The sequence below is a fragment of the Scardinius erythrophthalmus genome (assembly GCF_964197995.2).
Source record: "Scardinius erythrophthalmus genome assembly, chromosome: 18".
Classification (NCBI taxonomy): domain Eukaryota; kingdom Metazoa; phylum Chordata; class Actinopteri; order Cypriniformes; family Leuciscidae; genus Scardinius; species Scardinius erythrophthalmus.
The window spans coordinates 19836363-19862506 of record NC_138238.1 but is presented as its reverse complement, the minus strand read 5'-3'; the positions used below and the strand labels follow the sequence as shown (position 1 = coordinate 19862506).

At 38.2% G+C, this 26144-nt stretch overlaps 1 protein-coding gene across 1 annotated transcript in view; it reads left to right on the top strand.

The window, feature by feature from the left end:
• Nucleotides 1–26144, top strand: part of lrp2b (low density lipoprotein receptor-related protein 2b) — a gene marked incomplete at its 5' end in the record, with an annotated part of 68581 nt that overhangs the window by 25910 nt on the left and 16527 nt on the right. Inside the window, 33 exons of the mRNA XM_081391943.1 lie at nt 596–773; nt 869–1082; nt 1396–1632; nt 3566–3754; nt 3857–4777; nt 4872–5037; nt 5941–6099; nt 6199–6488; nt 6956–7159; nt 7243–7485; nt 8038–8163; nt 8311–8430; nt 8510–8641; nt 8726–8927; nt 9027–9322; nt 14766–15282; nt 15378–15530; nt 15616–15786; nt 16050–16273; nt 16357–16534; nt 16658–16854; nt 18590–18835; nt 18933–19061; nt 19633–19752; nt 19847–19963; nt 22023–22139; nt 22238–22375; nt 22576–22698; nt 24622–24750; nt 24840–24971; nt 25171–25296; nt 25371–25514; nt 25899–26064. Of these exons, the coding sequence (XP_081248069.1) occupies nt 596–773; nt 869–1082; nt 1396–1632; nt 3566–3754; nt 3857–4777; nt 4872–5037; nt 5941–6099; nt 6199–6488; nt 6956–7159; nt 7243–7485; nt 8038–8163; nt 8311–8430; nt 8510–8641; nt 8726–8927; nt 9027–9322; nt 14766–15282; nt 15378–15530; nt 15616–15786; nt 16050–16273; nt 16357–16534; nt 16658–16854; nt 18590–18835; nt 18933–19061; nt 19633–19752; nt 19847–19963; nt 22023–22139; nt 22238–22375; nt 22576–22698; nt 24622–24750; nt 24840–24971; nt 25171–25296; nt 25371–25514; nt 25899–26064 (6804 nt within the window). The remainder of the gene's footprint in view (nt 1–595; nt 774–868; nt 1083–1395; nt 1633–3565; nt 3755–3856; nt 4778–4871; nt 5038–5940; nt 6100–6198; nt 6489–6955; nt 7160–7242; nt 7486–8037; nt 8164–8310; nt 8431–8509; nt 8642–8725; nt 8928–9026; nt 9323–14765; nt 15283–15377; nt 15531–15615; nt 15787–16049; nt 16274–16356; nt 16535–16657; nt 16855–18589; nt 18836–18932; nt 19062–19632; nt 19753–19846; nt 19964–22022; nt 22140–22237; nt 22376–22575; nt 22699–24621; nt 24751–24839; nt 24972–25170; nt 25297–25370; nt 25515–25898; nt 26065–26144) is intronic.

Here is a 26144-nt window from a genome sequence, read left to right as displayed (position 1 = left end):
TCAGCGAGATGTTCAGAAGAACGCAAGAGCTAAACTTCTACAAGCTCAATAACATCCACACACACACACACACACACACACACACACACACACACACACACACACAAAAAAAAAAGGTAGGCTAAGAAAAAAAGTTTGGGTTGTTATGGACAATTAAAAATGTGAATATTCACGTTGCACTAGCGGTGGACTTTCAACGAGTTTATTTAAACATTTATTTTTTAAAGAGCCGTTTGTGAGTCAAAAGAGCCGGCTCTTTTCAGTGAGCTGAGGCAAATGAGCCAGCTCACGAAAAAGAGCCGAAATACCCATCGCTAGTTATTAGGTGGCCAGTGTTTCACTTTCCCTACAATAATATTTTGTTTTAATATCGCAGCGACGTATGTGTGCTTACTGGGAACATAATAAAGACACCTGGACTCGGTCGAGACCAAAAGCCATATTTGGCAAGACCAATGGCCGAGACCGAGACAAGTCCGAGTCCGAATACCAGTGAGTCCGAGACCATAGAAAAACGGTCTCGGTCTCCAAGACTGGACTCGAGTACTACAGCCCTAGTTATTAATGTACTGTCATCATCCTCTCACCCATGCAGGACACTGTTCTGGACAGACAGAGGTTCAGACAGTGGAGTTCCACCAAAGGTGGCAAGTGCAGACATGGATGGTGGGAACCTCAGAAACCTCTACACTGGTAACTTGGGCAACGTTGAGTTCATCGCTGCTGACATAGAGGCCAGGAAGATCTACTGGGGTGTCCCTCAAACTGGGATGGTGAGACATTACTTGCTCATGAATTCACATGCAGAAATAATTCATTATGCACTTGCATTATATTCCTGGTTTTGGTATTTCTCTGTGATCGGCAGATTGAGTGTGGAACCATGGATGGTGCGAGCAGGGTGACTACTGTGAGTGGCCTGTCTCATCCCTGGGGCATCACTGTCTACCAAAATTACCTCTACTACACTGACCTTGACTATGAGGTCATTGAGAGAGTTGAAAAGAGCACAGGCGCAGACATGGTGGTGATGAGGAGCGGCATGGCAGGGGTGCGAGCTCTGAAAGTGCATGCCAGAGACAGTGAGTGAAGCAATGCAATTTGCTCTTTATTTGAAGTAAAGGATAATAATACAACAACTTTTGTTGGTATGAAAAAAGAGCAACCCCGGAGTGATACAAGATAATTGAAAGTAGCAATATTGGACAGTGGTCCAATATTCAGTCTAGCATTTATTAAAAAATATTTAACATCTAAATCCCAGTATCGACCAATGAGAAACAAGTATTCTTTTCAAAAACAAATAATACATTTTAATAATGCAATATAAGGATTTTTTTCCTTTTTTAAAAATCATTGATTATATTCTGTTCACCCACAATCCATTAAATCCAGACTCTGCTGGCACTACCAATGCTTGCAGTACAAACAACGGAGGCTGTCCCCACCTGTGTCTGCCTAAACCTAATGAACAGAAGACATGCGCCTGCACCACAGGTTTTATCCCATCTCAGGATGGGTCTCAATGCGAGCAGTATGACTCTTATGCTATAGTGTCCTCTTCCAAATTTATTAGAGGATTCCACATCAACAGCTCTGACCACTCTGAGGCCATGGTTCCTGTAGGAGCAGGTGAGTATTGGTTACAATATGAATAAATAAGCAGTTTGATTCTCATTAGAGAGGAAGTTTTGAAAACCCTGGCAACATAACTGAATGGTTAATGGCAATGTTAATGGTAATATCTATTCTTAAAAAAATATTTAAAAAATAAAATAACAATTATTAGACACTTCAGAAAGTGTGAGAATATTTTTTTAAATAAATGTAAATAAATAATGATAAATAAAGTACAATGAATAAAATAATAGTAATAATAATACTAATAAATAATATTAAAATATAAATACATAAAAATTAGGGCTGTCAAAAGATTAATCGCGATTAATCGCATCCAAAATAAAAGTTTGTGTTTACATAATATATGTGTGTGTACTGTGTATAATTATTTTGTATATATAAATACACACACATGCATGTATATATTTAAAGGTCCCGTTATATGCCCCTTTTCACAAGATGTAAAATAAGTCTCTGATGTCCCCAGAGTGTGTATGTGATGTTTGAGCTCAAAATACCCAACAGATCATTTTTTTTACAGCATGTTTAAATTGACATTTTTTGGGGCTCAGAAAAACGAGCTGTTTCAGTATGTGCCCTTTAAATGCAAATGAGCTGCTGCTGGACGGCACAGGGGGCGGAGCTTAATGAGCTCGCGCTCAGTCTCTCAGGACAAATTCATCTCACGGAATGATGATAATATCAGAAACTCTCAGTAACGGCGTTCATTTCGAGTCGGACAATAATGCCTACAGAGTCAGAGTGCTGTATAGAGATGAAACAGGTATGGTTTAGCAGTTTAATTACGGTTATTATAACGTATTTGTCATCTGCTTGTATGTATCCATTATTTATTAACAGCCTACAAGTCTGCTGTTTCGGACCAGGTCCGAATGATGATCAAACATGTACTGATGAGTTTAATAAAGTTTATTGTACATCACACAAAAGATGAAGCGTCAGTTTTACTTCAGAAAATCACCGTAAGAGCTGAGTAAACACAGTAGCCTAAGTTATAAGAAGTGCGCAAGTAGCCAGTAGAGTTGAGGGAGCATTCCTGTGGGCGGAGGTTAGTCAAGAAACGGTTCTGGTGATGTCACTAAAGAAGGAAGTAGAGGGATGTAGTCCAAACGAGCCGTTTTATGTAGTCAACTTCTGTTAAATAAAATATCTCGCTTGGCATTGAACTTTGAGCTTTATAATTTTACAGATATTATTTATACTCCAACAACAACATTACACACTAACTAAAGTTTGAAACATGGGATCACGAAGAACGGGACCTTTAAGAAATATTTGCATACATATACTGTATATATTTATATATAATTTATATTATATATAAATATAATTTTTTTATATATAAATTACACATTTTTCTTAAATATATACAAGCATCTGTGTGTATTTATATATTCAAATTTAATTATACACAGTACACAAACATATATTATTTAAACACAAACTTTTATTTTGGATGCGATTAATCGCGATTAATCTTTTGACAGCCCTAATAAAAATGTGTTTTATTTTTATCAATAATTTTCCTAAATAGAATAATACTTAAATATAAATAATGAGTAAAAAATATTTTATTTTATAAATAAAATAGATTTTTCTATTAGATATATATACTTGTACTAGATATCTATAGGAAGAGAGTGGCAATGAAAAACTTTCTAAATAAACTTTTTTCATAAAACTATTCACAGATTTGGTTGTTATGTCTTACTGTAAAAACATACTTAAAGCTTACTGAAATGTTTGAGAGAAAAAAACATATTTTGAAAAAATTTATTGTATAAATAATAATAAATGGAATAAATAATATATAATAATAATTAATATTTAAATATATAATAAATATTAATATAAATTACACCACAGGTTAGTCCTATGGTGTAGTTTTGTGTACTACAAAATATAATGTGCTTTTATTCTGTAGGTACTTACTCAATTATTGACAAGCTGGACATGCACATCGCCTCTGGATTCCTGTACTGGACTGATAACAGCACCTACTCATCCTACAGAGGCATTTACAGGACTAAGACAGATGGCTCACGCTATTCTACTGTCATCAGTCAGTTGGGCACTGGAAGGATTCAGGGTTTGGCAGTAGATTGGATCGCAGGTAAATTACTGTGAAAATGAAGTGACACCATGTATACTGTGAAAATAGCTTTATGTGTTTGTTTGTATATATCGGGCTGATCCTTGTTTTTTTTAATGTCAGGAAACTTGTACTTCACTAATGCATTCACCTCTCAGACATACATTGAGGTGTTACGTCTGAACACAAGCGTTCAACTGATCCTGCTGAAGAGTTCAGTGGATCGTCCCGTAGATCTTGCCGTCAGCCCCAAATTGCGTCTCCTCTTCTGGACTGACGCTGGCCAGACACCTAAGATCGAGAGCGCGCTTTTGGATGGTACCAATCGGACAGTTCTTGCCTCTGAGAGCCTGTCATCCCCACGAGGCCTTACGATCGACTACACCAATGACTTCCTGTACTGGGTTGACGATACTCTGGATATGATATCTCGCATGGCGGCTGATGGTTCTCAGCGGCAGATTGTACGCTACGGTAGTCGCTACCCCGCACCATACAGTGTCGCCATCTTTGGCGAGTACATGCTGTGGATCGATTGCAAGCTGGGCAAACTCTTTCAGGCTAGCAAGCTTCCTGGGAATACAGACACACCTGAGGTGATTCGAGATGGCATTGAGGATCTGACAGATGTTGGAGTGTTTGACTCGCATGTTCAGCCCACTTCTGCCAACCTGGTGGGCTTCAACCCATGCCATGAGGACAATGGGCGCTGCCAACAGTTTTGTTTTGCAATGCCTGAACAGCAGCAGCCCAAATGTGGCTGTGCCCATGGCTCTTTGCTCAGCAATGGAGTCTCGTGTGGCTTTGGCCTGGATGAGTACCTGATCTTCACCACGGATTACACCGTGAACAGCATGAGGCTGGACCCAGAGGACCACAGCATACCATTTCCTACCTTTAACCTGGGCTACGGTGTTTTAGCCACAGAGTTTGATTTTCAAGACAAGAGAGTGTTCTTCACCCAATATGTGGGTTTAGGCAGGAGTAAAATAGGATACATCACAACCACCAGCAGCACTAGCCCACCGATCACCATAGCCAGTGGTACAGTCTGATGCTTTAACATTCTCAGAATTAATAAGCAGAAACCAGCCAATAACAATGTTAAAGAGTTCTCTGCTTTCTTCTCATCTGTTAGATCTGGATGATCCTGAAGGTCTGGCCTACGATTGGACCCACAAGCGTCTTTATTTCACAGATTATTACAATCGGAGTGTGCAGTCTATGGGAATAGATGGCCAAAATCGTTCCTTCATCGCACATGGCGACCGCCCCAGAGCTATCGTGGTGGATCCCTGCTATGGGTAAAAACACTTTAGGGCTTTTCACATTTAAAATCGTCATCTGAACCAAAATATACTTTAGTTTTGACGCAAACGCTTAGCATATTATTATTGAGTTTCATTCTTGCCAGTGTCTTTGCTATTTCTCTTCAGAAGGTATGACCAATGAATTTGTGCTTGTTTAAACTGGAGTTTCAGGTATCTCTTAATTGCCTCTCACATGCTTTCATCATCACAGGCATCTATTGTTATTGCCATATCCAGGTTATTGTTGTTACATCTCATTCCTTTATTTTTCAACTGTGAAATAACGGGCCATTGTAGTGTTGGTCACCTTCTGCACAAACTGACGAGTGTAAAAAAAAAAAAAAAATCAAGAAGCATGTATGATTTCAGCATAGAGAGTATCGGGCATGTGCATGGCTGATGATGAAATTTAGGTCACATGCACTGTGCACATGCCCTAGTGTACACCTAAAAAAGTACACTTTGGCCTTTAATCCTGTACTCAATTTTCATGGTTTCACACTGTACATTAATTTGGTTTATATATTCGGTTTATGGTTATATGGTTAAATATATGGTTTATATGATCCAGCTTGTCCTGAATAGACATTTTGTACTTTAACTGTAGGAATAACCCATTTTTTACTTCAATTGTTGTGTTTTCCATGACAATTTAGATTTTGCCCTTAAATGCTGAAATGAAAAACAGTTCATGAATATTTATGAATATTTAATGAGTTCAGTATGTAATTGGTTGTTTGTACCATATACATTTGGAACCACAATGCAGTGTTAACCCCCTTTCAAAATGACAAGTGTGAAAGCCCCCAGAGTTAAAAGACTGGTTCAGATAGTTCCAGCCAGATTAGTTTTAAAAAAACAAAAATTCCTCAATAAAAACTGATTTTCGTCACACAGATACCTGTACTGGACTGACTGGGGATCCCCTGCTAAAATAGAACGCGCCACACTTGGTGGAAACTTCCGGGTCCCTATCGTAAACACAAGTCTTTCTCAGCCTAATGCTCTGTCTTTGGATTACGAGGAACGACTACTGTACTGGGCTGATGCAACACTGTGAGTTTATACTCACCTACTAGACATATTACATCATATTTAGTGCAGACAGATGAGAAACATTCAACTGATAAAACTATTTCACTCTCTCACTCACAGGGATAAGATTGAGCGTGCCTCTTTGACTGGAGAAAACAGGGAGGTCATTCTTAGTCAGACACAGTACCCGTTTGCTGTAACAGTGTTCCAACAGGATATCTACTGGACTGACTGGAACACAAGGATTGTGTACCGCGCCAACAAGGATGACGGTTCTGGCCTGACTATAATTGCCACTGATCTCCAATATAGACCCAATGACATCCACGTCTTCTCGGCCAGTAGGCAGGAGAACTGCTTGAGTCCTTGTCAGCTGTTCAACGGAGGATGCAGCCATGTTTGTGTCCCAGGTCGGTCTGGTATCCCATGCCAAGTGTGCGTATTATAGCCAATCAGTGCACATCGATCTGTAAGGCTTCCAAGAAACTGTTGAACATACATGCAGTGGGCGTCAAAAGAGACTTAAATTGCAACCTTTAAATTAATGTAAATTAAATTAGTAGTTAAATTAGAACTTAAAATAGAAACCTGGAAAATAAAAGAGAGGATTAGGATTTAAAAAAAAATTAAACAATGAAATGTTATAACTGAAAATGAATTTGAAATATTTCAGATGTCACTAATCAAACAAGAAAATGTGTGACATTAATTTTTGTTCATACAATCAGACAATACCTATATATGATTGCAACATGGAACTATTTTTATGTACTCACAGACTTCTGGACCCAAATTCTAGTGTGTTTGTTTATTTTTCTTTTTTCTCTTTTTTTGAGAAGCTTATACATCTCATGTCTCTTGTTTATCACTTTCTCAGGTCCATCTGGTCCAGAGTGTCAGTGTCCCAGCACTGGTAACTGGTATCTGGCCAATGATGGGAAAGACTGCATCCCCGACAATGGGCAGCGGTGCCATGCGGATCAGTTCACCTGTCTGGACGGAAGCTGTTTGTTCCAGCGCTGGAAGTGTAATGGCTACAGGGACTGCTTGGATGGCTCAGATGAGCTTGAGAGAGTGTGTGGTAAGTGACCTTAGCAATAAAAAAATTGTTTAATTTATTTTTGTATAATTTTTTTCTTTATACATGAATTCTACATTCTACAGCTTTCCATACCTGCTCACCTACGGAATTCACCTGTGATAACGGAGGCTGTGTGCCTCTGTACTATGTGTGCGACTACACAAATGACTGTGGAGATAACAGTGACGAGCATGGCTGTCCCTTCCCAACCTGTAACCCTACCACAGAGTTCACCTGTGCTAACGGACGCTGCATCAGCGCGGCTTTTGTGTGTGATGGATTCAATGACTGCCGAGACAACGGCACCACGGATGAAGTTAACTGCCGTGAGTGTGCTTTTATTTTAGTATTTTTTATATACTAGTATATGTTATAATATCTATTAATATTATGAATTAGCTTTTATTTTTATATTTTCAGTTTTCATTTTTATTTTTAGTAATTCCGTTATGTGCTTTTGTAATTTTTTTGTTACATGCTTTTGTCGTAGTTATTAATGTCTTTTTAGCTTTAATTTATTTTTATTTTAGTTTTAGTCATTTTAGTAAATTCAACCTAAACTCATTTTATTTTCATTTTACTCATTTTTAAGTTTTTCAAGTTTAAACTTGCCATCTAATATTTATATAATTTTTTAGTGAAAATTATTTTTAATAGTTGCAGATTTAGTTTGAGTTAACAATAATAACACTGGGTCATTGACACCAACATCTAGATTTGCATATAATTTTCTGCCTTTCTTCCCTTTTGAATTAAAACAATTGCTGATGAGTAGCATGTGCAGGGCTGCACACGCTACTCCTTAACTGGTATGATATTAAATGTGAAGTGTGCAATTTCTGGTAACAAAGAACAATCATATTTATTTGATTTATTAGCTGACAGAACCTGTGCACCTGGCTTAGTAAAATGTGACACCACCAACATCTGCATTTCTTCGAGTAGCCTGTGTGATGGTTTTAACAACTGTGGGGACAACAGTGATGAAAATCCTCTCTTCTGTGGTGAGTTACAGGGTCTCAACTTTTAGATGTTGCCTGCAGATGCCCTTCATGACAGAAGTTTTATGTTTGAGTGAAATGTCCCTTTAATATAAAAAAATACTCTTGCATGTCCTCAAAGTCATGTCCTGTACCGCTTGTGGTCAACAGCTGGCCGGACCTGCTCTGCAGACGAGTTCCGCTGTGATAACGGGAAGTGTATTCCCCAGTCATGGGTGTGTGACCGCATCCCAGATTGTGTGGATGACACAGATGAGCCACCCACCTGCGGTACATGTCAAATCCCTCTTCTGTCTGCAAAGCAGAGCCTGGAATTACTATCTAATACTCTCTGTGTCTCTTTACACAGAGGATCAGGTTTATACATGTAACCCTCAGCAGTTCAGCTGTGCGAATGGAAACTGCATTCTGGAAAAGTGGGTATGTGATGGCAACAACGACTGTGGAGACAACAGTGATGAGGCACAGGAACTACAGTGCGGTAAGGCCTGTCATTCAAGATTTAATAAACCAGCAAGTCAGTGCACTTGTAACTTGCTAGTCTGACTTGTATTTGGAATTTCAGGATCAAGGACTTGCAACCCGAGTGATTTCACATGCCCCACTTGGTACCAAGGCTCTCCTCGCTGTATTCCATTGAGTTATGTGTGCGATGGTGAGAAGGACTGTGCAGATGCTGCAGATGAGCTGCACAACTGCCCCAACCGCACATGCCACATGAACGAGTTTGCTTGCGCCAATGGTCGCTGCATTCTGGTGCCCTTCCAGTGAGTTTTTACTCTCCGGCAGTACCCAACAATGCACATCAAATCAAATGCTACTCAAAATATTCATAAAATATATACTGTGTGTGTAAAACTCCTCAGCTGTGACCGTGTGAATGACTGTGGGGACAGCAGTGATGAGATCGGCTGCGTGTATGGCACTTGCTCCAGCCGAGAGTTCACCTGCCAGAATGGAGTGTGTATCCCATCATCGTATGCATGTGATGGTTATACAGACTGCCAGGATGGCTCTGATGAACTTGAGGGCTTGTGCAGGAGCCCAGAACCCACCTGTGCACCTGGACAATTCATCTGCAATTCTGGGGAGTGCATCGACATCCACAATGTCTGCAACCAGCAGAGGGACTGCTTTGACAACAGTGATGAGAAGGGCTGCGGTAAGACACCACTTGGACACAAAAAGGCTCATTTTAGTGATGTGCCTGAAACAGTAAATCAATTATTTATGAATAATGAATTCTATTGAATAGTAGAAAAAATTTTGTGATGAAGACGAGCCTACCAGCCCGTCTTCGGGGAGAAATGTGAGTCCGTGTATGGATGTAAAAGGATGGCGCACTCGCAGAAGCACTTCGTGCAAGGTGGAATTTATTTACAGTGCCAATAAGAAGACCGTCCACAGTGAAGTATATGTACAGGTGCACACAAAAAGAAAAGAAAAAAAAAACCTAAAAGTACAACAAAAAAATAAAGACGAAAACTCTTCAACAAAAAAAAAACGTATCTACCGTACACCAGTTCACAAAGGTTTTGGTTTGCTTGAGGCACCACAGTTGCACTCTCGCTTTCCGACTTGGTTAACAAGTGATGACTTCAGGTTTGGCCTTGGCTTAAATAGGCCAAGCCCCGCCCCTTTTTGGGCCACACCAATCCCCGAAACATATAACAATTAATAAACATACAAATACTTCATCTATTTGATTATCCATTCCCAATATATTATATATATATATTAATAATACATTAATAATATATTTATAATACACATATACACAAATAAAACATAATACATTCACACATAATACACTTAACACATCATTTTTCCATTTGAGTACACCCCTATTCACACTAGACAATGGTTTCGTCAGCTTCCGGTTTCGATGCGCCGACGCGACCCCGCCATGACGTCATAAACGGCCGCCGCTCGATCGTTCGGTTCGGCCGCTGGCGCTGGAAGACTGACTACGCCCACACAGACAAACAATACGGACGAAACAACCAGACAGTGCTATGTAAGTGTATGAAATGACCAGGGAATGAATATGGAAGGGAGAGTGGACAAATGGATGAATGTCCAGGTGCTATCATCATCGCGTGTGCACCCGCTCCTATGATAGCTGCTATGGTAGGGAGGAACGAGATGTTGATGAATGAGGTCAGTATGTATGTGCGTATATATGCGTGTATGTGTGTGTGCCAGTGCTGCTACCCCAGCGGTGGCAGCTAATGTGACTTTATCACAAATTTGTTTGACTGATTATTCAACAAACACAAGGTTAACCCTCTGGGGTCTGAGGTGTTTTCTGGCCCTGGAGGTGTTCTGACATGCTCTGACATTTGTGCTTATTTCTGTTACTTGTGACATTTTCATGGCTAAAGTCTGATTACACTGTATTCAGCACAAACTCTGCTACAATAATATATCAGCAGCATGTATGTAAAAGTTTGTAGTTTTGAGATAATGACATTTATGCGTGGTTTGTGAAAATACAAAAAAAAATTGTCACTGAAATAAGGCCATGAAACCCATACTGATTATTTCTTCACAAGACTTTTGAAAATTGTATCACGTAGCCTAGAATATTTGCTCCAAAACTATGTGAAAATCACCCTGACTGCTCATTTAGATAAGACAATATATTGATTTAAAATTTGTAAGACGTGTTGTGTGTGAGAAAGCTTTATGCGGGAGGTGTGATCACATCATTAATATGTATGGATTTCACACCTGAGAAAGACAAAGACCCTCCCATAATGGCCCTATTAGGAGCTATCAGGCCCTGTCATTCTGAGCAACCTTGCACAAAGAATGAAGAGATTTAAAAAAGAATGGCTTTTTGATTGTTTGGATTTATTTACAACACAACATAATCCAAAGATACACAACAAATGACAAAAAAGCACATTATTGAAAACAATGATCCAAAGACAGAGACCTTTGTGCCATTCCTAAAAACATTGTACATACCTTTCATTTCCAAGGTGTTTGATTTTCACTTTACCATGTTCATGTACAGAGACTCATGTGAATGTTGAAGTCAGCAGGACTCAGTGGCTTCTGGTCCCTGAAAGAAAGAAAAAAAGTGAACATACTGATATCAAGAGAAACCATAGGCCTGCACGATTTTGGGAATAAATTTTAGATTTTTGCTTTAATATTGCTTTTTAAAATTCACAGAATACACACACACACACACACACACAAATGTTTACAACAATATATAATATAATGAGCACCAGGTATGTTGTGCCTTGTAGGCATAGGCTATGCGCAGTGCTGAATAAAATAATAATAACAATAACCTATAGCAGCCTACAAATCTTCCAAAAGATTTCAGTAACAACTACGCTAGAGAAAAATATATTGATTATCATATGTTACTTCAAATGTTTCCATTTGTTATGATGATATAAAATGAGATAATAGTAAAAACATGAAGCCTAATGTTTGGTGCGTTTTGCTTTTCAAACGCGATCACGTTCCAAAATATGATACATTCAAACGCACAGCATGTTCCAAAATATGATACATTCAAACGCACAGCATGCTACAAAATATGATACAATCAAACGCACAGCATGCTACAAAATATGAAACAATATGGTTACCATATTATATACATATCTACGTTTGAGCAGATATCCACAAACACAGTAACAGTAAACACGGGTCTAAATATTATAATATTCACCATATATCTAGCAACTGTTCAACTGCAATGTGAAGTTTATGCAACAATAACATAAACTAATAAGTAAGAATTTCTTACCTTACATCTTTCTTGTCTTCAAATCGCGTTCTTCTTCTTCTGAGGTAAATCCAATGTAAGCTCACAGCGCGTCTTTCAAACTCGACGAAAAGCAGAGACTTGTGAAGTTTTTTGGTGCTTTGTTTTTGAGGTAATGAGCGCGTTCGCGTTCCATGTGGAGATTTGCATGTGAATCTCTTTTGCGCGCATGGGCGTGGTCAAATTAAAAATAATGAGCAAGCGTTTGAGATACTGGACATCTTGTTGGTTTTATACAAATTACTTAAACAGAGAATATTTGTTTTCAGTTTGAATCCGATCATTTAAAAGTACACACTTAAATGTTTATAAAGGTATATGGCTCATAAATGTGTGACAAGTTTTCGCTGAGTTTTGTTTCAGTTTATAGACGTGCTCAAGAAAAAAAAGTTCACCGCGACGGAGAGGCAGAAAGCACACCCTGTTTATTTTCTTTATTTTACAAAAGCACAATGTTTTGATTTGATTGTAAGTGGACACATACAAAAGTAGAAATATCACAGATTCTTTTTTCATATTTCTTTTTTCTGTATGACAATAAATGACGGAGTAATTTAAGTTTATTGTGCTACAATGTGAAGAAAATCCAGCAAAACGCGCGGGCGCGTTTGCCGACCCCAGGAGGTTAAAGCAAAATGTTAATATATCTAAAATTACATTGCAATGATGAGTCTTTAAAGCCAATATGTCTAAAATGTGAATACCCTCCACCTCCCCCAGCTCCACCTGCCTAGATCTACTATGGTATTTATGTATGTCTGTTTATGCAGCAGCATATCTTACATGCTCACAGCAGCGTTTCTGTGTATCTATTGGCAGTAACAAGTCCAAATTTTCACTGTAGCAGCAGCAATAATTAACATCAGCAGCCAATTACATTAACATTGCCATATTCAATAACATGCTAAAACTATTTTGAGAGTTGTCATGATTGAAATATGTATATATATACTTAACCCTCAGAGAGTCTTCGTTTAGCAGTCACACTCAGTGCCTTCCCGGTCAGAAGTGACCGGACACCTAAAAAGGAAACTTCCTCCATCCCAGTAAAAACCAATGCAATTTATTTTTGTTCTATAATATTTATTCTTTTTAATTTAGTATTTTGAGACAATTTGATTGAACTTATTAATATTTATGCAATATTTATTGTCCATTTTTTGCCATTGAAAATAATGTTTTTTTTTTAATTATTATTTATTATTTTTTATTTTTTTCTATGCGGTATTTTCGGTTAAAATAGAGACTAGGCTTTCAGAAAAAAAAAAAAAATAAAAAAAATAAATCAATTTATTAAACATAAAATTAAATAAATCATGTTATTGCATGGGTTTACCACTAGATGCCTGTAATAGCTCTAAATGGAGATGCTTGTGAATTCTAGTTGTTTTTGGACCAAATTACTTACTTTTAAGATGTGGATTGATTGTATTTTTTTAGAAATTCTCAAATAATACTTTTTGCCAAGGTTTATAACATTTTATTAATTATTATTTTAATAATTTTAATAATTATTATATTAATTATATATATATATATATTAATTATAATTATTAATTATGTTATGTTTTTCACTCTTGATGTTTTAGAGTTTCACCCCTTCATTGCTGAGCACTTTTTTACTGCATCGTGGCCGATTTGTAGCGAATTTTTGAGTTTTTGTCAATTTCCTATTCATTTCCTATGGGGGTCATTTTTGACCGAAGACCATGAGTGTGACTATTTTTTTTACGACCACTTAGCATGCTCGGATCATGACCTCAATTTTTTTTCTGTGTTCACATACCTACTGCCAGAAAAGTCACCAAGTTTCGTAACATTCCAATGAAGCTGTGATTTTTAAAAATTCAAAACAGATTTTTTGTAATCTGAATTTATTGGTGTGTATGTGTATAAAAGTGTGTTTGTATGTGTGTGTGTGTGGATGGGTGTGAATTTTTTGCACTCTTGATGTTGTAGAGTGTCACCCCTTTACTGCGGTGTACTTTTTTTTAGAATCGTAGCCGATTTGTAGATTGTACAGACAAAAATTCAGAGAATTTTTGTTTTTGTAAATTTCCCATTCATTTCCTATGGGTCGGTCATTTTTGACCGAAGGCACTGAGTGTGACTATTTTTTTTACGACCACTTAGCATGCTCGGATCATGACCTCAATTTTTTTTTGCATACACATACCTAATGCCAGAAAAGTCACCAAGTTTCATAACCTTCCGATGAAGCTGTGATTTTTTAAAATTCAAAACAGAAATTTTTTCGGTCAGAAGTGACCGAAGACTCTCTGAGGGTTAAATACAATACCTTTCAAAAAACTGGTCGGAAAGATTTTTTTACATAGTCAAACATTAAAATTTAAATATTATTATATTTTAAAATAACTGTTTTTTATTTTAATATATTTTAAATTGTAATTTGTTCCTGTGATGGAACAAATCAGTCAAATTCGTCAAAATCAAATTCGAAGTCTTCAGTGTCACATGATCCTTCCGAAATTATTCTAATATGCTGATTTGGTGCTCAGGAAACATTTATTATTATCAATGTTGAAAGCAGTTGTGCTGATTAATATTTTTGTGGAAACCATGATACATGTTTTTCAGGATTCTATAATGAATAGAAAGTTAAAAAGAACAGTTGACTTGACTTTTATTTAGTTTTGACACATTTCTGATTTAAGCTCCGCCCCCACATGCACATACAGATCATATTGTCATTGCAAATATACATATCATTGTAAATAGCACATTTACAATTACAATGAATCTAATTAACTGGATGAATTAGGTAATGATGTGCCTTTCTGTCCCTCCACAGGCATAAATGAGTGCAGTAACCCAGCCATTCACCAGTGTGCTCAGAACTGCACAGACACACTGACGGGTTACTACTGTTCCTGCAGGGATGGCTACAAACTCATGCCAGACGGCAAGGCCTGTGAGGACATAGACGAGTGCAAGGAAATACCGGGAGTCTGCAGTCAGGTGTGCGAGAATGCTGTGGGCTCCTTCTACTGCAAATGTGCTCCGGGATACCTGCGGGAGCCTGATGGACGCACCTGCCGTCAGAACAGTGGAATCGCACCGTACCTCCTCTACAGCAACCGCTACTACATCCGTAACCTGACCGTGGATGGTTCGTCCTTGTCGGTGGTGCTGCAGGGCCTGTCAAACGTTGTGGCTCTAGACTTTGATACCACTGAGAAGCGTTTATACTGGGTGGATGTTGGGACATTGCACATTGAGAGGATGTATTTAGACGGGACAGGAAGGGAGGTCATATTGCAGAATGACCTGGATGGAGCAGAAGGCCTGGCTGTGGACTGGGTGGGCCGGTAGGTTAATGAGCAGCTTGATTCACTCATTTACTTGAAGTATATTCTAAAAACAACTGGGCAAGGCTAATCCATGGGTGGATTTTTCCTTGCAGAAAGCTGTACTGGGCAGATGGGACTATTGGAGCCATTCATGTCTCTGAACTTGATGGCCGTTACCGGAAAAAACTCCTAAAGGGTTGTGTTGATGCCATCTCTACGTACTGCTTTGCCAGTCCTCGGGCTGTCGCTGTTAACCCTAAATATGGGTGAGTTAAAAATTTATTTTATTTGTTTAGTTGAACATCTGCTATTTTTATGTGTGTAAACATTCCCTTTTCTGTTCCTGGTCAGATGGCTATATTGGACAGACTGGGGGCGGACGGCTTTCATTGGCAGGGCTGGTATGGATGGAACCAACACATCAGCTATCATCACTACCAAGCTTGTGTGGCCTCATGCCCTGACCATCGACTACACCAACAACAAAATCTTTTTTGCTGATGCTCACCTAAATTTCCTTGAGTAAGTGAATGAGTGTCATGTAATGTATCCAAACCAAATCTGATCTCCAAGCAGTAATAGATAGCCCTGCTTCATGTAACACTTACAATATTATGATTTTGGTCAATTTCATGCAAAATACTTATTTTAAGTTGTTTCAGTAACATTCACCACACGCTCAGATGTATTTTGAAACACAATAACAAAAGTATTAGGGATGCACTGACAAGCCGATATATTGTGCATACCTAAAAACTACCTTTCTAATGTCTATTTTCCTACAGTTATGCCGATATGGATGGACAAAACAGACATAGAGCTATAACAGGTTCCATGCCCCATGCTTACGCTCTGACTCTGTTTGAGGATTCGGTGTACTGGACTGACTGGAACACCCACACCATAGAGAGAGCCCACAAGTACACTGGCGCTAACCGTGTAGTAATGGGCAACAACACACACCGCCCTAATGACATTCACGTCTATCATCCTTACAGACAGCCACGCAGTAAGACAATATATAATTAATTTCATCACCATTCACTTTAATCGCATGATGGTTTTTTGAAAGTTTTATTAAAATTTTCTTAGGTGACAATCCCTGCAATGACCATCACCTGACCTGTAGTCACCTGTGTCTGATTGGCCCGGGCGGGACAACGGCCAGATGTGAGTGTCCGGATCACTTCATTGGTCTGGCTGTTGGCTTTAAGATCCAGTGTGTGGCTGACTGCTCCAGCACTCAATTCCGTTGTGGAGACAATGAGAGGTAAGTGAATCTGTTCTCTAATGGTGATACTTTAATGCAGATTTTTCAGCACACAGGATGATAATCTGATGATCTTGTGCTCTTCCTCTCTCACTTTTTTTTCTGTCTGCCTTTTGTCTCCAGGTGCATTCCCATATGGTGGAAGTGTGATGGTCAGTCAGACTGTGGGGACGGCTCTGATGAGCCTCAAACATGTCCTCCACGTTACTGCCAAATTGGACGGTTCCAGTGCCAGGATGGGAACTGCACCTATCCGTTTTTCCTGTGTGATGGCCACAATGATTGCCTTGATGGATCTGATGAAGATGCTGCACTCTGCAGTATGCAACTCTTATATTCTAATTTATCTTAACCATGGCTGTTTCCGCATTAGCCCCTTTCACACAATAAACCTGATAAATTTCCATACAAATAACCAGATTGATTTGTTCCGGTAAATACACAACTGTGCAGTTCACACACATCTTTTTACCAGTGAGATATCATTCACACATGAGGACAAAAATACAAATACAAATACAAATACAAAAACTCTGTGTGGTCAATCATCAGAAATAACCTTTAAATGCTGCACCATTTTCTTTATCCACCCAGATAAGAAACGCTTTAGTTTTTCAGTAAACATCAGGATCACAAGGAACACAGTTTTGCTCTTAAAAACATGAGATGCATAACAGTTACTATAGTACTTAAAAGTAACTACAGAGCCCGCAGTGCTTATGAATGGAAAAGAAGGCAGGGTCTCGAACGCAAGACGCAGCACAACGTGTGTGTAGCATGTTTACATAGAAAAACAATTAAAAGCAGCTGAGCTTAATGTAAATAGCTCCAATAGAGCATTTATGATTGCATCAGTACTCCCTTCCTTCGTACATGCTCATACAGGTAATCCTATTCTTTGTGCACATAAAGCATTATAATGGCAATTAATACTAGAAATAATAATAATAATACATTCATTTTTTATAGCGCTTTTCTAGACACTCAAAAATGCTTTACAGTTATTGGTTTACATCGATAAAACAAAAAAACAAGGTATATAGACAGGGTTACATAACTAGCACAAGAAATGAAAACACATGGTACATGGACAAGCAGAGGCAAAGCAAGACAGGGGTGATAAAAGGGATGAAGAACTGGGAAAGTCTGTTAACAGGAAAAAGCAAGCTCAAAGAGGTGAGTTTTGAGGGCCTATTTGAAGGATGTTAAGGTGCTTGACTGTTTGATGTGGTCGGAGAGGGTGTTCCAGAGGGTTGGTGCAGCAGCTGAGAAGGCTCTGTCGCCCCAGGTCCGGCACTTATTCCTGATGGTCTTGAGTTTGTCAGCACCAACGGACCTGAGGAGGCGGCGTGAGTGTGGCGGGTTAGTAGGACGGAGAGGTATGGAGGGGCAAGGTTATTAAATGCTTTGAATGTGAGGAGAAGTATTTTGAAGTTGATCCTGTGTTTGACTGGGAGCCAATGGAGGTTGTAGAGGACAGGGGTGATATGATCGTGGTGGCGGGTGGAGGTGAGAAGGCGGGCAGCCGAGTTCTGTACATATTGAAGTTTATCGATGATTTTGTTTGGTAGTCCGTAAAGAATGCTGTTGCAATAGTTAGTCTGGAGGTGATGAGGGCATGGATGAGTGTTTTAGCTGCAATGGTAGACAGAGAGGGACGGAGCCGTGCAATGTTACGAAGGTGAAAGAAGGCAATTTTGGTGACGTGGTTGACATGCGGTACAAAGGAAAGGGTAGGTTCGAGGATGGTAATGTTACAACTTCTCATACCATAAAATTGCTTTTGTTATTTTTTAAAGATCTTGTTTCAAGTACGATCTCTAAATGGTAATTTACCAGTAATTTACTAGTAAAGACTGCATGTGTGAATGGGGCTATTGTTATTGTTATAATAGAACAATAAAATTAAATTTTCTTAAGTTGGTCTCAAAAGAGCAGTTTTTGGTTGACTATTGTATCTGGGAATTGAACTGCATAGCTGATTCCTGTTGTTAATTTTACATTCATGTTTGACATCCCAGTTGATATTTTTTTTAAATCCTCTTTGTAACCCAGGTAACAACCGTTGCTCCGAGAACCAGTTCCAGTGTAAAAATAAGCACTGTATCCCAATATCCTGGCACTGTGATGGTGTGCAGGACTGTGCAGATGGTAGCGATGAGGAAGCCGACAGTTGTACAGAGAAGACCTGCAAACCTGGACAGTTTCAATGCAAAAACGGACGCTGCATACCACCAAGCTACGTGTGTGATGCACAGAATGACTGCGGAGATAACTCAGATGAGCCGTATGATGAGTGCAGTGAGTGTCCCTTTGGGAAAATTGGCTTTTCTTTAACAGCTTGGTGTTAACTGACCTTTGACATTTTGTCTATTTGACATTGCATCTCTTTCTGTAGTGGGTCCTGATCACAAGTGTGATGCAGACACTGAGTTTTCCTGCAAGACAAACTATCGCTGTATACCTCTGTGGGCTGTGTGTGATGGTGCCAATGACTGTATAGACAACAGTGATGAGCAGGGCTGCCGTAAGTCCCATATAATGATTTAAAATATTTTCATGATACAGGCTGACTCAAAACAAAAACATATTATTTTAAAGGTAGGGTAGTCTAATTGTTTTATAAACACTTTTTGTTATACTAGTTGAAACTCTCTTCACATCCTGTAACCCTGGTGTCCAGGCCAAATTCCCTCTATTGGCCTTTATCAATCATGGACTCCTAATAATAATCCCCTTGCTTTTTCAACCGGCTCTCTCTCTCACTCTTTCTCCTCTCCTCTCCACATAGCTAGTGTGTAGACCCCCTGATATGATTATAAAGCACTTTGGGTGTACAGTAGTTCTTAGTAAAGCGCTATATAAATGCCTCATTATTAATATATATGATTTTTGCATAAGATCTTAAATATCAGATTTGAAATATAAACAATAACCAAACAGGCTAATATCAGAGCCTGTACTCTTTTGTCAAAGTTCCTTTATCATGATTCAACAAATAAAAAATATTTATTTTGATGTATTACATAAAAGGGATTATAATAATTTTTTTTATATGAAATAAATGAAAATTAACTGGCACATTTTGCTTCATGCAGATGAGCTGACCTGTGACCCTGTGGGAGATTTCCGCTGTGATAATCACCGCTGTGTGCCAATTCGCTGGCGCTGTGATGGGAACAATGACTGCGGAGATGGATCTGATGAGAGAAATTGTGGTGAGTAATGCATTGGCCATCCATTTACTTCTACACATGTAGGTCACCTTAACGTTGTCTTTGTAGCTCACAGTTTTTATTTATGTGCTCACAGAACCCAGACCTTGCTCTGAGAGTGAGTATCGCTGTGACAACCAGCAGTGCATTCCAGGATCTTGGGTTTGTGACCATGACAATGACTGTGGGGACAATTCTGACGAGCGGGACTGTGGTAAGTTGAAGTAAAAAAAAATGAACCCACTTTACTCTCTTAGCTCTTATCTCTTTATTGACTATCGAAACTGGCACCCATTTTTCAGCCCCTCCCCTCCAACCACATGTTATTAACCCTCTGGGGTCTGAGCTGTTTTCTGGGCCCTGGAGGTGTTCTGACATGCTCTGACATTTGTGCTTATTTCTGTTACTTGTGACATTTTCATGGCTAAAGTCTGATTACACTGTATTCAGCACAAACTCTGCTACAATAATGTATCAGCAGCATGCATGTAAAAGTTTGTAGTTTTGAGATAATGACATTTATGCGTGGTTTGTGAAAATACAAAAAAAAATTGTCACTGAAATAAGGCCATGAAACCCATACTGATTATTTCTTCACAAGACTTTTGAAAATTGTATCACGTAGCCTAGAATATTTGCTCCAAAACCATGTGAAAATCGCCCTGACTGCTCATTCAGATAAGACAATATATTGATTTAAAATTTGTACATTGTACATACCTTTCATTTCCAAGGTGTTTGATTTTCACTTTTCATGTACAGAGACATGTGAATGTTGAAGTCAGCAGGACTCAGTGGCATCTGGGCCTTGAAAAAAAAAAAAAAGTGAACATACTGATATCAAGAGAAAGGCCTGCACGATTTTGGAAATAAATTTTAGATTTTTCTGGTTAAAATTGCTTTTTAAAATTTACAGAATACACACACACACACACACACAAATGTTTCCCACAATATATAATATAATGAACACCAGGTTTGTTGTGCCTTGTAGGCATAGGCTATGCGCAGTGCTGCATAAAATAATAATAACAATAACCTATAGCAGCCTATAAATCTTCCAAAAGATTTCAGTAACAACTAAGCTAGAGAAAAATATATCGATTATCATATGTTACTTCAAATGTTTCCATTCGTTATGATGATATGAAATGAGATAATAGTAAAAACATGAAGCCGTTTGGTGCGTTTTGCTTTTCAAATGCGATCGCGTTCCAAAATATGATACATTCAAACGCGATCGCGCTCCAAAATATTAAAAATTATGGTTACCATATACATATCTACGTTTGAGCAGATATCCACAAACATAGTAACAGTAAACACGGGTCTAAATATTATAATATTCACCATATATCTAGCAACGGTTCAACTGCAATGTGAAATTTATGCAACAATAACAAACTAATATGTAAGAATTTCTTACCTTACATCTTTCTTGTCTTCAAATCGCGTTCTTCTTCTGAGGTAAATCCAATGTAAGCTTTCAATTTTTCCAATGCGCGTCTTTCAAACTCGACGAAAAGCAGAGACTTGTGAAGTTTTTTCGTGCTTTGTTTTTGAGGTAACGAGCGCGTTTGCATGTGAATCTCTTTTGTGGGCGTGGTCAAATTAAAAATAATGAGCAAGCGTTTGAGATACTGGACATCTTGTTGGTTTTATACAAATTACTTAAACAGAGAATATTTGTTTTCAGTTTGAATCCGATCATTTAAAAGTACACACTTAAATGTTTATAAAGGTATATGGCTCATAAATGTGTGACAAGTATTCGCTGAGTTTGGTTTCAGTTTATAGACGTGCTCAAGAAAAAAAAGTTCACCGCGATGGGGAGGCAGAAAGCACACCCTGTTTATTTTCTTTATTTTACAAAAGCACAATGTTTTGATTTGATTGTAAGTGGACACATACAAAAGTAGAAATATCACAGATTCTTTTTTTATATTTCTTTTTTCTGTATGAACATAAATGACGGAGTAATTTAAGTTTGTGCTACAATGTGACGAAAATCCAGCAAAACACGCGGGTTTGTCGACCCCAGAGGGTTAAAGACCACTTTTCATGATCCAAACAATTCTTGATAGATAACATGAAGTCCTTCTTGCCATTTTTCTTCTTCTTATTGAATATAAAGTTTCGCTCTGAAATATGAAATAAGTAAATACTTCATATAAACACAATTTGCTTACAAAATGCTAAGATACATGGATTCCCCTTCACATATTTTTTAGATTACAATGGGATTTATGGGAAAGTATTTTTTTTCTTCATAGAGCTGCGGACCTGTCGTCCTGGGACATTCCAGTGTACATCTGGACACTGCATCCCAGAAGCTCTGAAATGTGATGGTTATGCCGACTGCCTGGACTTCTCTGATGAGTCCACCTGCCGTGAGTATGCTGGGCTAGAAATATATGGACCTTTAAGTCTTCTTATTCCATATATTGGAAATATTGAAATAGTTGTGTACTTTTTGTTTTCCCAACAGCAACTCGATATCCTGGAGGACGCTGGTGTCCATCACACCAGTTCCAGTGTAACAACAAGCTGTGTGTGAACCAGCAATGGGTGTGTGACGGCTTCAACGACTGTGGAGACCGCTCAGATGAGCAACTCAGCCTCTGCTGTAAGACATTATCGGAAACTGAAATTATACTATTTTTACAGATAACTTTTACCATTACAGTTATACATTTGTCTCTTTATGGTACATTACCAGCCCTTAGGTCTTACAATTTAAACCTGGAAATTCATGTTGGCTTAAGATGGTTATTTCAGCAGGAATATGATAACTCTGTCTTATTGTCACAATTGTTTTGTGATCAGGGAACATTACATGTGAAATGCCTGTCAAGTTTCGGTGTGACAATGGATACTGCGTTTATAGTGGTCTCATGTGCAACAAAAAAGACGATTGTGGGGATGGCAGTGACGAAAAGGAGGACCACTGTAAGAGATTCACCCATATATTTTCAATACAACTTAAGTCAAACTCTTTTTTCCACAAATATTTATACACATAATAACTGTTTTCTATTCATAGAATATAAATATACAAATATCATTTTGTATTATTCCTGTGATGGCAAAGCTGAATTTTCAGCAGCCATTACTCCAGTCTTCAGTGCCACATGATCCTTTAGAAATCATTCTAGTAGGCTGATTTGGTGCTCAAGAAGCATTTATTATTATTATTAATTATTATTATTATTATGTGAGATAGTATATTAAATAATATCTAGAATAAAGTAAATTTTTTTTCTCAACAAGATAAAATACAATTTGCCAATAAAGAGACGTTTTAGTAACTAGTTAAAGGTCCCATTCCATGGATTACTTTATTATTTTATAATGTTTCCTGGGGTGCCCTTATAATGTTAGTATGTTTTTTAGATCAAAAATTGTTATAATTTAGAAATAAAAGGCATATTTCCTAGCCTGATTTCATCCCCTGAATAGAACGCTCTGTTTGAAGGGGCGTGTCTGCTGTGAGACTTCAGTGTAAACGCCCTCTGCTGTGTTTGGCTGACATGCTTGCATATGAAATATCTGGCATTACATGTAGAACTATCTGGAAAACTTTTACTATTACAGCTATTATACGTTTTTACTATTACAGCTATCGGGATTAATGAATCGTGAGAAGTTTTTTAAGTATTTAGATCAATTTCAATCACATAAAAGGTTGCAGTGATGAGCATTAAGCAGATGACAGTCTGTTGATCGCGTGAAAAAAGATCTTATCATTGCAACGCAGTTTCTGCACTCTCACTAATGATTTCACCAATGCAAACATGAGGTATATAAATACAGAAAGAGCTTCGTTGTGCAGTGTAACAGCGTCATTGATTTCATAACGAGTTTTGGCAAGTGTCAAGATAAACTCGCGCTGTGTGATTGACAGCTTGGGCGATTGGAAAGGGATTGTTCTTTGATCGCTTTTTGTATATTAATCACAGTTTAAGTAAGATTATTTTCATCCTACTAACAGAAACGACGTGAAGTTGATCGCTACTTCCATATTAAATCACTACTTACCGCTTGCTGGAATATAGTTGAAATTGCCCCCTTCGTCAGTAAGAAACGCTGAGAGAAGCCTGCTTGATATTATCCCAGGTTAGAAAAACAGTCCGTGGTGAAATGGACAGTGCAAACTAACAACTTCGAATTAAACTTTTGCGGTATCCGATTATAGATAGATAAACATCAACCACGCCTGTTGACATTTCGCCATCAATACACCTGTGTTCCTGTGGGCGGAGGTTAGTCAAAACACGGTTCTAGTGACGTCATTAAAGAAGGAAGTAGAGGGGTGTAGTCCAATCGAGCTCTTCGTTGTAGTCAACTTCTGTTAAATAAAATATCTCGCTTGGCATTGAACTTTGAGCTTTATAATTTTACAGATATTATTTATACCCTAACAACAACATTACACACTAACTAAAGTTTGAAACATGGGATCATGAAGAATGGGACATTTAACGTTAGTTAATGCATGAACTAACATTAACTAAGAGCTAGCAATACATTTATTACAATATTTATTAATATTAGTCAACATTATTTAATAAAAATACAAATTATCATTATTAGTTCATTTCAACTCTGGGCCACAAGTACAGCTTTTGATTTGAATAATATATTAGTATATGTTGTTATTACATTTTTAATTGTTAGTTCATGTTAGACAATGTAGTTAACTAATGTTTACAACCACATTTTTAATAAAATAAACTTTATATTAGGTAGTTTATTTGGCTCCTGAAGTATAAGTATATTTTTACTGGAAAACAAAACAAATTTGTGATTAAGAAAAAAAACTGATTAAGAAAACGATCAGTGATGACGGTAAGAATTGTGTTTTTCAATTAGGTCAGGAACCCACTCTCGCACCCTGCATGCCCAATGAGTTTAAATGCACCAATGGCCACTGTGTGGCTCTGCCTTACGTGTGTGACCACAACGACAACTGTGGAGACCTTACTGATGAACTGGGCTGCAGTAAGTCAACAAATATCACCATATATGATCAGTAACTTATAATGGAACTTTGTAAGATTAGGTAATTGATGACGAGTGACTCTTTTTAGATTTTGGCCACGATCGCAACTGTGATGAGAAGTTATGCCAGCATGAGTGTACAAACCTGAACGGCACTGGCTTCATCTGCTCTTGTAGAGGCGGCTATGCCGTAGATCCGGATAACACCTTCCGCTGCAATGGTACACACAAAAACACATATTAAGCATCTTATCATAATTTTCTTCGCAGTGGATAAAATTTTGGCAGGCAGTCTTACATTTTCGAAATGAATATCAGAGTCAGTAAATAGAAAGCTTTACCTGTGTATGCTGCCACACTTGCCTTGCTGTTTTTAAGTGCCTCATTTGACTTTAAGTCTTTGTCTCTTGCTCCCTGCAGATATAGACGAGTGTTTAGAGTATGGCACATGCCCGCAGGCCTGCAAGAACACTAAAGGAAGCTATGACTGTGAGTGTGTCCAGGGCTACAGGAAAGTGGGCACTGGCAATCAGTGTGAGGCTGAAGGTAGGACAGAAATCGGAAGGAACAAGACAGGAATTTCTGAGCATGTGTAGAATCTTAAAGCTTCTCCTTCTTAGGCCCTGAACCGCTGCTCTTGCTTCCGGAGAACATCCGCATCCGTCGCTACAACCTCCAGACAGAGGAGTACCATGACTTCTTGCAGGAAGATGAGCGCATTGTGGCGCTGGACTACGACTGGGACCACAACAACACCAAACTTAGTATGTACTCAATTCGAGTGCTTCAGCCCCTCAAAAATTACATTACGCCCATGGTGTATTCTCTAGCCCATTTCTGCTGCATAAGAAAAACAATAATGCTTTGGTAATTCATAATGAGACAAAAAGTTATAATTATGACAAGTCAAAATTTCGAAATTGTCATAATTATGATATAAAAAGACAATTTTTTTTTACTTTTTAGGTCATAATTTATTATGGTTTACCAAAGTATGTTACCAAAGTTCCTTTGTGGTGGAAATGGGCTTTCAATTGGGCTTCCTTTATCATTATTTATCTTTATCTTTCTAATCATATTTTATTACTTTCAGAGATACAATAATGCATTAATGGTTAGTGGTACGTCCCCTCTCTTGTGTATTTTAGGTATGGTGTACTTTACAGTAGAAGGGAGTGGTGCAGTGCCTGGTGCTATTAAAAGAGCTTATCTGCCAGCTGTGGATGATCATAATAATAACATTGCTGCTGCCATTGACCTGGACATAAAGTACATCACCAAACCTTATGGAATTGCAGTAGACTGGGTCGGCAGGTAAAGCACTCACATTACATTTTACGGTCAAGTCAAGTCACCTTCAGTTATATAGCACTTTTTACAATACAGATTGTTTT